Source organism: Bicyclus anynana, chromosome 11 (assembly GCF_947172395.1).
Source record: "Bicyclus anynana chromosome 11, ilBicAnyn1.1, whole genome shotgun sequence".
NCBI classification, from domain to species: Eukaryota; Metazoa; Arthropoda; class Insecta; order Lepidoptera; family Nymphalidae; genus Bicyclus; species Bicyclus anynana.
Window position 1 is genome coordinate 3,089,283 of NC_069093.1, and position 13,555 is coordinate 3,102,837.

General features: G+C 40.1%; 2 protein-coding genes across 2 annotated transcripts; one reads left to right on the forward strand and one right to left on the reverse strand.

The window, feature by feature from the left end:
• Nucleotides 1–19: 19 nt before the first annotated feature.
• LOC112049892 (intraflagellar transport protein 56) lies at nt 20–7,631 on the forward strand. Its single transcript, XM_052884422.1, has 12 exons — nt 20–43; nt 632–760; nt 1,147–1,330; nt 1,452–1,507; nt 2,573–2,748; nt 3,868–4,014; nt 4,422–4,545; nt 4,725–4,904; nt 5,445–5,642; nt 5,836–5,991; nt 6,600–6,706; nt 7,394–7,631. Exons 1-12 carry the CDS (start codon nt 20–22, stop codon nt 7,596–7,598), a joined length of 1,686 nt encoding a protein of 561 aa, XP_052740382.1. The 3' UTR covers nt 7,599–7,631.
• A 2,231-nt stretch (nt 7,632–9,862) lies between these two features.
• LOC112049891 (cuticle protein 21-like) lies at nt 9,863–13,249 on the reverse strand. Its single transcript, XM_024087945.2, has 4 exons — nt 13,107–13,249; nt 12,290–12,454; nt 11,326–11,556; nt 9,863–10,588 (listed from the first exon to the last, which is right to left on the reverse strand). Exons 1-4 carry the CDS (start codon nt 13,245–13,247, stop codon nt 10,487–10,489), a joined length of 639 nt encoding a protein of 212 aa, XP_023943713.2. The 5' UTR covers nt 13,248–13,249; the 3' UTR covers nt 9,863–10,486.
• Nucleotides 13,250–13,555: the final 306 nt, after the last annotated feature.

The window sequence follows — 13,555 nt, forward strand, 5'->3', positions numbered from 1 at the left end:
TAGGTTACGGTTACTGTCTATGATACCAATATTTTCCAAGAAAGTAATTTCTATTCGTAGCCTAAAAACAATGTGCAGTTCATTAAAAATGTGATTGGTAGAAATTTTTGATGCTTTATTGATTGACGTTTAGTTGCCCTAGCAACCTTGACGTGGTTATGGAAACCTTTTAAACAACATGTTGTACCGTACTTAGCATAGAGTAAATTAATATATGGCACACAGATAATTGGTACCGTAATTTGATTTGTGTTGTAGGGTGCCATAAGATAATAGAAAAAATCTTAAAGACTAGGGTTACTAGTTAAATTAAGTAAAATCTTTTCGACGAAAAGATAATTTTAATTCTGGAACCTAACACCTTGTATTAGTTTAACTTCTCGTTTCTACCATGGTAAGTTTTCAAGTTGTTGATAAGTAGATAACCTTTAATAAGCTTATTTTTAAAAATAACTTGAAAGTCCAGGGTATACCTAACAATTCACCGTGAATTCATATTCTTGACGTAGTGATTGTATACTCTTTGATTCTACCCATACTTCCGTTTGCCACCAGAATTTATACAGAGGTTTACTGATAATAATACACTACACATAAATCTGGGAATGTTATTAAATAATTATCTCTGTAGATACTCAGCCGGTCAAAGCCAGCGGGTGACAATCGAGGCAGCGGCAGCGTCTCAGCCAAAAAAACATTTCCAGAACTCGAAGACTTTATCTTGAAGAGGGATTATGTTGGCGCTATCACTATGCTGGAGGTTTAATACATTTTTATTGCATAAGTATGAGATGCTAGACTACGATTTAATGAACTGAAAATCGTTGAACAGTAATTTAAAGTAAGTTTTTGATGAAACGCCCTGACCTACAGGATTCTTGAGTTTAAAAATATTAGAGGGTAAATTAAGGACTAAATCTCTAAATGTCTCATTGAACCCCTACCCACATGGCAGCGGAGTGCAGAGTGCATTTGTGTCCGCCCATGTTACCTTTGTGCTAATGATCTCAAAACTTGATCATCATTAAATCTACACCCATGGTCACAAGTCCTGGAACCTGCACGAGATGTTTCCTCTACCACAATATGATGTTACAATCCCTATCGCTGGTAGCGAGTATCTCAACCGGTAATTTTCTCATTCAGTTCTTAAAACACGAGGGCAACGCAGACGTGTGGGTGTCTGTGTGGACGGCGTGGTGTTGGTTCCACTTGGCTGAGTACAAGCGAGCGTTGGACGAGTATCTCGCAGTGCGGACGAGGGACAAGCTCGACCCGCGCGTCGCTGACAACGTCGCTCTCGACATCGCTGTTTGTTACTTTTATTTAGGCGAGTACTTACAGTTATTACTATGTTCCACCAGGACCTCTGTTGTTTGTTATCAACTGCGCCAGTGAGGTAGTGTAAACTTGGGTCAATGATTTTATTTTAATTGGCATTTCTGTTTCAGGCATGTACAAAGAGTCTCAGGATACTGTGGAGGAAGCACCGAAGTGTCCACTAAAGGCAAGTATTGTTATAGTAACTAAGGAAGATTTTCGTTTGTAAAAAGTTTTTCAACATCCCTTTTTACGCTGCTCAACCTAAGACTCGAACCAAGAACGACATGATACGTAGCCGCACAGTTTTACTACTTCATCAACGAGGCAGTGGTTCTTTGGGCACCCGCATACATGCAATAATATTGTCAATAAAGTAGAATAAGTAGTAGTGGTAGTACTTAGAGTTGCCCTACGGTCATCATCATCATCATTAACAGCCGATGGACGTCCACTGCTGGACTTCCAAACAAAACGGTCTCGAACCGCGAGCATCCAGCGGCTCCCTGCAACCCGTTTGATGTCCTCGGTCCACCTAGTGGGGTGTCTACCAAAACTGCGCTTTCCGGTGCGGGGTCGCCATTCCAGCACCTTGGGACCCCATAGTGCATTGGCTCTTCGAACTATGTGGCCTGCCCATTGCCACTTCAGCTTCGCGACTCGCAATATTATCTGCAGTATATACCTCTACTTTGTTGATATTGTATGTGGGCGGGGATCCTTTGACGAAGTGACGTACAGGTTAGTGCAGTTTAGAATACCTTGACGCAAAACACCTTTTAAAGAAGTCCACACCGAAACCTTATTATGTCTACCACTACAACAACAGTGGACAGCTATACTGCGAGTCTTGCAACCGGACTTTCCTAACAAAGTTCGATTATGCCAGTCACACCAGGCCTAGAGCACACTCGAGACTATTAAGTTAAAGCGTCACCTTTGACGGATTCCTCATGGAGAACATCATCGGTTTATTCACCGTCGTCATAATCACCATCGCCATATCTGGCTTTGGCCGTGGCTGGTTACCTCCCTACCGACAAAGGCGTACCGCCAAGCGATTTAGCGTTCCGGTACGATGTCGTGTGGACACCGAAAGGGAAGTGAGGATTTTCATCTTCCTCCTGACAAGTTAGCCCGCTAGATTAGAATGCATCATCACTTACTATCAGGTGAGATTGTAGTTAAGGGCTAACTTGTAAAGAATAACAAAAAAACCATCACCATCATCATATAAAAGTGGTGGTTCCAGTGTCGGCTGCAGTTCCACCTGGCACATAAGCTGGGTGATGAGGAGGAGCTGATGCGAGCGCATGGAGTCCTGCGAGACGTGCCTGAGGACCAGCTAAGTCTGGCCTCTGTGCATTATCTGCGCGCTCACTACCAAGAGGCCATCGATGTCTACAAGAAACTGCTGCTGGAGAGACGGTAAATATAAATCTGCTAACGTTTTTTTTATGCAATGTGTGTTAAAAAAAAGAATGGGAATCTCGTGATCATTACCATACATTTTGTATGGGAAATGGCTAGCTACAAACTACGCTGCCAACGCTGAGCTGATATTGAAAATGTTATTTTTAACTTTTTTCAGTTACAAAAGATATGAAAGCGATGACACAAGTTGGGTGAAAGTTTTGTCGCACATCCCTAGGTGCATGCAAAAATCTTTTAACTAAGTAGGATAATTGTAGTCTAGAGTAGGTAGGTATAAAATAATTAGGTATATATTAAATAGATAAATATTGATTTTCTTTACTTTTTCAATAGGCACCTATTGAATACTTATCAAGTGTAGTAGTTAAATACCTACATCATAATGTCTATTAGTTAACTTAGCCATATATTTAGTTCAAAGCCACAAGGAAACCTTAATTTACCAACATACCTTGTGGGAGGTACAAGTAGCTGTGTATGTATAAATATTTTCTATGTTGTTGACAATATGTAGGGTAAATTTGCCTAAAGTCATCATAATTATCAACCCATATTTGGCTCACTGCTGAACTCGAGTCTCCTCTCAAAATGAAAGGGGTTAGGCCAATAGTCCACCACGCTGGCCCAACGCCGATTGGCAGACTTCACACACGCAGAGAATTAAGAAAATTCTCTGGTATGCAGGTTTCCTCACGATGTTTTTCCTTCACCGTTTGAGACACGTGATTTTTAATTTTTTAAAATGCACATACCTTAAAAGTTGGAGGTGTATGCCTCAGACCGAATTCGATCCTACACCCACCGAAATCGGAGGTGAAAGTCATATCCACTGGGCTATCACGGCTCTACCTAAAGTCGCTCCATGCCGTAAATCGTAACAACTTGGCAACTTCGTTTGTAACTCTCCCGATATTGCGCACGATTTCACACCCGTCCCGCTCGTCGCCCGCATATCATGGGAATGTTATCAACGAACTTGCCAGACTATAGCTTAACCCTCTCATTCTGAGAGGAGACTTGTGCTCAACAGTTAGCCGAATATGGGTTGTTAATGATGATGATAATGAGATATGTAGGTAACTACTAAAAAAATATTCCATGACTTTGTTTTAGCACATACATGGCATTGAATGTGTACGTAGCGTTGTGTTACTACAAGTTGGACTACTACGACGTGTCCCAGGAGGTTCTGGGCGTGTATTTGGCACAGCATCCTACTTCCACTGTAGCTGGCAACCTGAAGGCTTGCAATCTGTTCAGGTGAGTCAACTATATAGATTGCGAGTGTAAGTATGAGTGAGTACTCAAATGCGTGCGTCAGTTATTGTGTGAGCTAATGAGTGAGTACTTAACTGCGTGAGTCGGTTACTAAATGAGCTTACGACTGAGTAATCTTCTTCTTTAGTCAGTTATTGAATGAGCTTATGAGTGAGTACTCAACTGCCTGCTTTATTTGTTGAGTGAGCTAATCAGTGAGTACATAACTGCGTGAGTAATTGACTCATTATTTAATGAGCTTCCGATTGAGTTATTTACTTCTTTAGTCAGTTATTGAGTGAGCTTATGAGTGAGTACTCCATTGCTTGCGTCAGTTATTGAGTGAACTTATGAGTGATTGAGTGATGAGCATTAAGTTCAATTTTACATTCCTACATAATTGCTTTTAGATTATACAATGGTAAGGCAGCTGAGAGTGAATTGAAACAAATATCGTCGGATCAGCACACTTTTGGGCAAGATTTAGTGAAGCATAATCTTGTAGTGTTCAGAAATGGAGAAGGCGCTTTGAAAGTAAATATCATATAGTAATATTTTATTGTTTAGTACCTGGATGAAAGAGCATTCTAAAATCCAAAGCCTCTAAACCTAGATCGAACTCTGTATACTTTAAAATTTAATAAAATTGTTGTATCTTGTTAGTAAGTGGCTTAATTCATTTTCCTTTATTACCTATATATGTTTTACACCAGGTGCTTCCAGAATTAGTAGACGTGGTGCCCGAGGCTCGCCTGAACCTGGCCGGCTACCGGCTGCGGCACCGAGAGCCGCTGGAGGCGCGGGGTCTCCTGGAACCCCTGCAACCCACATCGCCGCTGCATTACATACTGCGGGCCGTGGTGGCAGTGCGGCTCTACAACGAGACTGGGGATGTAAGTGTACAGTATAACATTCAAAACGCGTGGGGTGCTGCGAAATCCCTTGCAGCCCATACTCACTTCATACTCAGGGCCGTGATGGCGGTGCAACTATACAACGATACTGAGGATGTAAGCCTGCAGTATAACATTCGCGAGGCGTGGGGCGCTGCCTGATCCCCAGCTGCTCATCTTGCCGCATTTCATTTATTTTCTAAATGTGTAAGTGACGAAGGTTCCTTAAATATGGGACCTCAGCGGCGTCGTCGCGGGTACTACCACCTCATGGGCATGTTTGCTGGTGTAATTGTATAGTTTCAAGATGTTAAACCTTATGTGCTTGTGCACATAAGGTTTAACGCCATGTCATGGCAACCTGCTCGTGAGCAATAAGTCACTTTTCTGTCTAATGGTATTATCTTGAAACACTCTGTACTGTAAATTTGCAAACTGGCAGTTTCTCCGGCTACACTTAGATATCATTTATATCTCAGGCTACTCTTAAATAATGCACGAAGTACCCAAAGAAGTAATCACTTCTAAAATGTTCCCCAGGAGGAACAGTTGAAGCTGGCGCAGCAGAGTTTCCACCTGGTGGGCAGCTCGGCATCCGAGTGCGACACCATCCCCGGGCGCCAGTGCATGGCCTCCTCCTACTTCCTGGCGGGACAATTCGAGGAGGTCCTGGTGTACCTCAACTCCATCAAGAGCTTCTTCGTCAACGATGACACTTTCAACTTTAACTATGCTCAGGTGATACATATGACCACGACTCGTTATTGTATAGGGTTAAGTAGACTAGATCCTTCCAGTTGATGCAATCCTTGTATATTGCTACCCTTGCTTCTTCCATCCTGTTTCAATTCCATGTACATACATAATGTATTTATGAAAATATGCCAATCAAATCCATTGTAATTATCTATGTGTCTTGTAAAATTCTCAGGCAAAAGTAGCGACAGGATTGTACCGCGAGGCGGAGGAGTGTCTCTTGGCCGTACAAGACGAGACGGTGCGCAGTTCCTTCACGTACCTGGCCTGCCTCTGTCGCTGCCACGTCATGAATAAGGAGGCTCACCGCGCGTGGGAGATCTGCGTCAAGGTAAAGTAGCATCAGGTTATATTAGTCGTTTAAGGACATCATTATAAACTAACAGGAACTTGTGAAATAAAACAAGTCCGACACATGCGATGGCGCAACTAACCGCTACTAATTGTCAAGTTTCTCTTTTATGTATTTCTTCTTCATTTCTTATTTAATTTAAGATAGAAGCTTCAGTAATGTAAAGCATGCTCGTATTTTTTTAAATATTAGCTATGCGTTTTTAAAATTCCTCTTACCCCTTCATATTCTATGTCTGTAAGGGGCGGAAATTAAGCAAATTATGTCAGCAAAAATCTGATACTACTTCATTACTACAAAATTCAGGATAAAACCCCTAAACTTGCTGAAATCCTATTCAATGAATTGGATTCAGAAAATGAACATAAATAAATAGCGGTCAACTGGGTCAGTCGTAAAAATAGAGAGTCCCTCAAGGATCTTTACAAGGGCCATAAGAGTTTCTTATTTATATTAATGACCTTTATTATCTTGATAAGAATAAATCACGAGATAGTTTTTGTGATTGAACACACAAAATAAATTTTGAGTTAATAATTATAGCTTTGATCTTTGAACAAACGATATTAATAAAGCCTTGTTTTCAGTCCGCTGGTACACCGGACAGCTTCGCGCTGCTGCAGTTAGTAGCAAACGACAGCTATCGAATGGGACAGTTCCTCGTCGCTGCCAAAGCTTTCCACATGCTGGATAGGTATATCTATTTACTTTTGATGCGTCACACGTTGAATCACTTACTACACAATCTCCTCCAATACATTTTTTCTTTTTTGTGTATATCGGCGGAGCAGACTAAGTTCCACTTCCGAAGCCGTAGTCTAAGAGCAGGTTCTAAGCTTTACGTGTCAAGGATGGTAGATACACAAAGTAACACTATCAATCATCACCGAATCGATCATTTAACTTACTGCTACCTACTAATACTAATTAACGTAGATTTTGCTAACCGATCAAATAACTCATTCGCCGACATGTACATAATTATTATACAAGCTGTATGTTTTACTTATATAAATTATAAACTACTAGCGGACCTGCACGGCTATTCTCTAACGATGTTTTGTGTAACTCGCAAGTGCGAGTTTTGAATTCACCTCTATCTTTCTCATTCTACAGTATCGTGTTAAACAGAGAGAGATAGAGGTGAATTCGAAACTAGCACTTGTGAGTTATAAAAATATCGTTACAGAATAGCCTAGCAGATCAAGCTTCGCTTTGACTTATGTGCGCTTCTACCCTACCTACCTTACCCTACCCTACCCCTACCGTAAACCAAACCATGTTGGTTCCTCAACCAACTTTGCTGTTGGAGAACTGTCCCTCTAAATAATGTCGGATTCTTTACTGTTGATGTATGGAATCTTAAGGTCTCTCTGTATAGGTTGGACGGCGGACCGGAGATGTGGGAAGGCTTGCGCGGGGCGGTATGCGGCTGCGCCCAGCTAGCCGCCGCCGACGCACCCAACGCCGCCGCCCAGCTGCGAGACGCGCTGGCGCTGCTGCGCGGGCCCGGGGCGCCGCCGCGAGCCGCGCACATTGCGCGCCCCATCACACGCTGGGCGCAACAGAAAAGGATACCGGTGTGATCTACTGCTACTACAATAAATAATTCCTCACAATCATACGTTTTAATTTTTGGTAACAGTAAATCTCCAGTAATGATTCTGACCACTGCCTCCGATTGCGGAGGGTCTGAGTTCGAATCCGGTCCGGGGCATGCACCTCCAACTTTTTCAATTGTGTGCATTTTCAGACATGAAAAATATCACGTGTCTCAAACAGTGAAGGAAAACATCGTGAGGAAACCTGCATACCAGAGAATTTTCTAAATACTCTGCGTGTGTGAAGTCTGCCAATCCGCATTAGGCCAGCGTGGTAGACTATTGCCCAACATCTCTCATTCTGAGAGGAGACTCGAGCTCAGCAGTTAGCCGAATATGGGTTGACAACGAGACGAGACGAAATCTCCTGCTAACAACAATTTTCTACGCGGCATTATACCTATCAGCATGTATTTTCACTTCTGCAGGTGCTTTGAATTGTTTCTGGAAGTACAGTCAGAACTAAGACAGTATTTTTTGCTATTCTGTCATACTACTTTGCCGGCAGGATGGTAAATCTAGACACAACCAAAGCTAGAACATGTAGGTTATTTGTTAACTAGTCTTTCGGGGTATGAAGGCAACCGAATCAATTTGACAATAACTAGTGGATACTTTCTATATTACAACCATCGATGTAGGATAAGTCTCGCTGCAGCTCTACGGGCTACCACTTACGCCTCAGGTGGTGTTAAATGTCTAGGACGTGATAATACATATGATTACGACTGTACTGAGGGATGCAAAAATCGTTGCGAAAACTTTGGGAAACGATTGTAAATTAAATGATTTTACTTTTTGTAAAAAAAATATAAAGACCCCATATCCACCAGGGCTTTGGTCATAAAGCTAAGTATTCCCAACTCGCCGAAAGGTACTCAAAACGGAAATAAGATAGCATTGCACGTTTATTTCCGTGCAAAAACTGCACTGGGCGAACCGGTTACTGCCGATTGGTCGTCGATGAGATTCCGATCGCAAGTTCTTTAAGAACAGATGTTGCCCAATGACAGCTTTAATTTTATCGAACCAAGGATGAAGACTACGGGTAGCTTTTTTATTAGGGCCGTAGTACCTATCTAGATGCTATGGGTCTCGTAACACATAAGTATACTTACCTATATTGTCAACTGTTTCTGTTTCCCTATAAAACGATACACATCCTTGGTTTTCTTGTAGTGATAGATAATTTTTATCCATATTTACCTTCAACGATTTACCTTTCGTATGCTGAATTCTAAGTTGAGTTGATATAAATTGTTAAATTGATCAAATAACGTACCGTCTATTAAGACTAAGAGTCTATGAATTTACGGGAGATGTCATATTTTTCACCCACTCTTCACCTTCAGTGAGACGTAATCATAGAAAAGATAAATAGTGGATATTTACCTACATGACGTAATGTGTGATGACGAACTATTCTTACACATGCATTCTTTGTGAATGGGTTGAGATGACAGGTCAAAAAATACAATTTACCTATATTTATATAATTACATATAGGAGAAGTAATTTTATTTCAACCAACCGCAAGCAACCTGTTAGCAAATAATGTTGTTTAACACCTAAAAAGCAAGAAAAAATGTTTTGATAAAAAACAGTACAATTATGGCCCGATTTATCTATGTCACTTGTCCTAATTCTTCAAACACCATTTAAGGTCACATATCGAATGGTGGACCAGTTTTTTATCATTAAGTATCGATATATCATGGCATAGACACGCTAAATGCCGTGTAGATATTTCTAGAATTTATAGATCTATGCGAGTTCGAGATATTGCTCAACTTGCATAAAAATGCCTGCGCTTATTTGACGGAGGTTAGTTGTAACCTAATTCTTTCAATACTAATAAGTTTACCTTAGTTTTGTAGAATTGCGTTGAACTCCTTTAAAGGTATTCTTAAACAGAGCAGGTTTGTTTGATAGATATGCAATTATCTGTAATCTATAGTAGTAGGTATTATACCTACCACTTATATTAGCTCATTGTGATTTACGTATCACTTTATATCGCTTTTCATAAATAAATAGACACACATTCTCATAAATAAACTCGAAACTAGACGGTCTCGATATAAATTTGCCCAAGATTTTGGGTAAAGTTTTAATCCCACTTCTGATGCGAAAAATGTACTATTCTGGAAATCTATTTGTAGTATATTATCTAGACGGGGTTATCGTATTATAGTTAGTAACTAGGGTTTTGTCATAGTTTAGCAACACGTTAGTAATGAAACAAAATATTATCGTAAAAAAATGGCTTTTTATTTTAAACCTAAGTACACATTATATTTACATGTATGAAATACAACGCGTCAAGATCAAGTCCGTAGCAACAGTCAAAGCAGAACTAAATAAATAAACAATAGGACATAATTCATTATCATTACAGGCGCACGGGCGAGGTCATCGACCCTGCCACACCGCTGACTGGACAAACACATACAACATACCACAATGCTCCAAAAACCATCATTATAATATCGCATCCAATAATAATCCATAGTGAAATACTGTCGTCTTTCCAACCTTTTCTACACAGCAGAAAACGGTTACAGAAACTAATACATACATTCCGATAGCTCTCTTCTAGCAGGCGATAGATCCCCACAATATAACAACGAGTCGATAAGTAACATAAATTAATAATACTAGGAAACGCTTGTTGCAAGCTTTCTCATAATACAATCGGGGATGCTATCGTCCGCTGCCTTTGCTTCGCTGCACTGAAGTCAACTGCCAGAAATCGCCAACAATTGGTGTGATTGCTAACTCAGCTAGCGTTAGTCTAAAGTTCGCGTCAAGTCAAAGCGTCGTGCCGTTTCTCTGTCAGCGATGCAGCAAGTGAAGCGTGGTGGGTGAAGTGACTAGTGCCAGCCGTGGCCGAAGGAGATGGGCGCGTGCGCTGCCACGGCGATGGGCGCTGGGGCGGCCACTACGTGGGCGGGCGCGGCTATCGCCACAGGTGCCTGTTAACATACGTATGCTTGTTAATATAAGGGTGTCAATTTTTTTTTTGTTATTATTATTTTTTTTATTTATTTATTTATTTCAAACTTACACCAGCATTACATTTTTAAATATAGCAATCGGTACAAAATGCCAATGGCCTCATCTGAGTGGCCCGAAGGTTTCAAGTACAGAAATTCTAACATCATTTTCTAGTATCAACCGAAAAGCCCGTTTTGTTATTTATCGACAATTTAACACTTTATTAGAGGCATAATTTTTAAAAATAGTAGCTTAGCGTTTTATTACATGAGCCGACACTTTATTAAGGAGTAAGCATCCTACATTATGAACGCGACAGTTTGTTTGGATGTTTGTTACTCTTTAACGCCGCTACTACTGAAACGATTTGGCTGAAATTTGGAATGGAAATAGATTTTACTGTGGATTAACACACGCTACTTTTCATCCCGGAAAACTCCTTTTTTCCCGCAGGATTCGTGAAAATTCCGCTAGTGTAACAATATGCAGAGTTGGGACTTTTTCTAGGTTACACACATGGAAGGGTGTTGTTCTAACGCCAACTAGATCACTATTGTGTTGCATAATGTAGTAATAAAGCTCTTTTCTGTGTTATTCAGAAAATTAAGCTAACTTATCCCAATCATGCCCACGAGCCAACCCTTCTGTGAACAGTCGAAGCAACTTGCCACGAAGAAACAATTCTGAGATTTGTTTTCCTTTAATTTGAACTTACCGCGTGGGTTCCACCAGTCCTCTCAACGACAGCGTTGAAGCCGTTGACCTTGTCAGCAGTGTAGGTGACCTTCCTCAGGTGGCCATCAGGTTCCACCAGGCTGTAAGAGCCGTGGACAACGCCGTTCTGCAGCGTCTCCTGTGCGTCCTTGTGGTCACCGGTGTGCGGGTCTTGGACTCCGTACGCGTAGCTGTACGCAGGGTTCGGGTCGATTGGCTCGGCGTGTACTACCTGGTTATACAACATGTTTAGTTTTAAATGTATGAAGTTAGTTAAGTTGATATTAGTGTCGAAAATAAAATAAATATTAGTGTACAATATTTTTACGTAGTACCTACTTAATAATGCACTAATTCTATATTAATATTAAAAATTGAGAAGCTGTGATATCGTTTATACTACCGTGATACGTTTGGTCTGATCATCATATTGTGTTTTCAGTTTAATAAATTGTTAACCTTCAACCCCCCTAAAACCTAATAACCTAAGACATCCTAACCCTAGCAAATAAGTTAGGGTTAGGATGTCTTTTTTTTGTCTTTATAGTTTTTCATTCAGTGCAAATTCCGGTGTCTACTTTATACTTTATGTATTGTAAAATACTTTGATCCAATTTCAAGTAAAAAATAAATAAAGAATAAAATAGATGTTGGTAAGAGTATAAGCACATTTTGGGAAAGAGTGTTCCTGGTCCAAGATAATTTGGGGGTCGCATTTTAATAAATTAAGAAATGGGGGTCGGTGGTTACGAGCTAATTTTCGAAAAAAGAATCAGTGGTTTAACTACACTTCGTTTCATGTAGGATAATGGGGGTAACAGTTCGTTTCACTCTTAAAAGTTTGCCGCGATTCACGATAACAGTACGTATTATGGACGTCATACAGGTGACTGTCACCGTACCCATGCTTTCTGAAAAACACTTTACCTACTATTTCTGCCGTGGATTACGGTAAAGACACTTACAGGAGCGACAGCCTTGACCACGGGCGCGGCGTATGTCTTGTAGACGGGCGCGGCGACCGCCACAGGCGCGGACACCACTGAGTGCGAGATGGGCGCCGAGTAGCCGTAGTCCAACAAGCCGGGCGCCGCCGCCGCCGCCGCCACCGCGCAGCATACGATGATCAACTATTACCGACATAACATCATCATCATCACAATAGATCAATAATAGAGGCGCTGAACTATTGTCGTAGCCACTTTTTAACCAACTTAAAGTGATCTCTCACTCTCTAACAGGGAAGTTCTCAATTAAAAGTGATCTGAAGGTCGCACATACATTGTTTTTTTTTTGTTTAATTTTGTGATTTTGAAGTCGGTTGAATTTTTTTTGTTAACAACATTTTATTAGTCTTTCGAAAGGTGGGGGAAAAATATAAATTCGGGTAAAAAAACTTAGGGTGTAATTTGCTTTGAGTCTAATTTCATCAAAATTCCCTACATACCTATTACCTACATAAAATTCAAATGAGAATAACACATTTATAAAAAAAAATATTATATTTGCTATAAAACATTTATGCACAAATTATACAAAGTTCAAAATTACACATTAACATTCGCTAAATATTTTGTGATTATTTAAAACTTTAATTTATGCCTTTTGCGTTTATCTGATATTTTATGATACTACTTCTTCAATTTGAGTAGTTTCGTTTCAAATGTAATATTTAAAAATACATCTATATATGTATATATAAATGTGATAAGATATTACAAATTTTAAGGAATTTTTTTTTCAATTGTTTTTTTTTAATTTTATATATATAAAAATTGGTACCTTAGCGTACATGTCTGTCGCGGGCGGTCGTGTGGTCTGTACCGATGTGGCAGCAGAGCCCTCGGCAGGTATATATCTGCGCGGGAGTGGACATTTGATACAGTTTCGCAACCAACCGCGGGCCCTGGGCCGCGCACACATGAAAGTAATATATGGATTAGGGGTGCGTTTTGTAACATTGTACCAGTTTCTTGTCTTTACATATATAGGATAATGTAGCAGCTTGCAAACGAAAATGAGATATATCATACATAGTAAAGGAGTAAGGATCTCAATCATCTGTCATTCTGTATTACTCAAAAACCGTTTTCATACATATTCATCATCAATAAATAATAAAAAATAAAAAGCCTTTTATTTTTTATTATTTATAGTAGATTTTACGCTCATAGTAGATTTTACATATTGAACTTATAGTAGAACTAGGTTAATAAAATTTTTATTTTGTT

Bases quoted from the DNA above. Each gene is read 5' to 3' on its own strand.
- LOC112049892 (XM_052884422.1), top strand. From the start codon at position 20: ATGATACCAATATTTTCCAAGAAA. The intron at 1,508-2,572 runs GCAAGTATTGTT...TGGTGGTTCCAG, and splicing joins CACCGAAGTGTCCACTAAAG to TGTCGGCTGCAGTTCCACCT. The intron at 4,905-5,444 runs GTAAGTGTACAG...AATGTTCCCCAG, and splicing joins TCTACAACGAGACTGGGGAT to GAGGAACAGTTGAAGCTGGC.
- LOC112049891 (XM_024087945.2), bottom strand. From the start codon at position 13,247: ATGTGTGCGCGGCCCAGGGCCCGCGGTTGGTTGCGAAACTGTATCAAA. The intron at 11,557-12,289 runs GTAAGTGTCTTT...TTGTATAACCAG, and splicing joins TGGTCAAGGCTGTCGCTCCT to GTAGTACACGCCGAGCCAAT. The intron at 10,589-11,325 runs GTAAGTTCAAAT...GTATGTTAACAG, and splicing joins GGACTGGTGGAACCCACGCG to GCACCTGTGGCGATAGCCGC.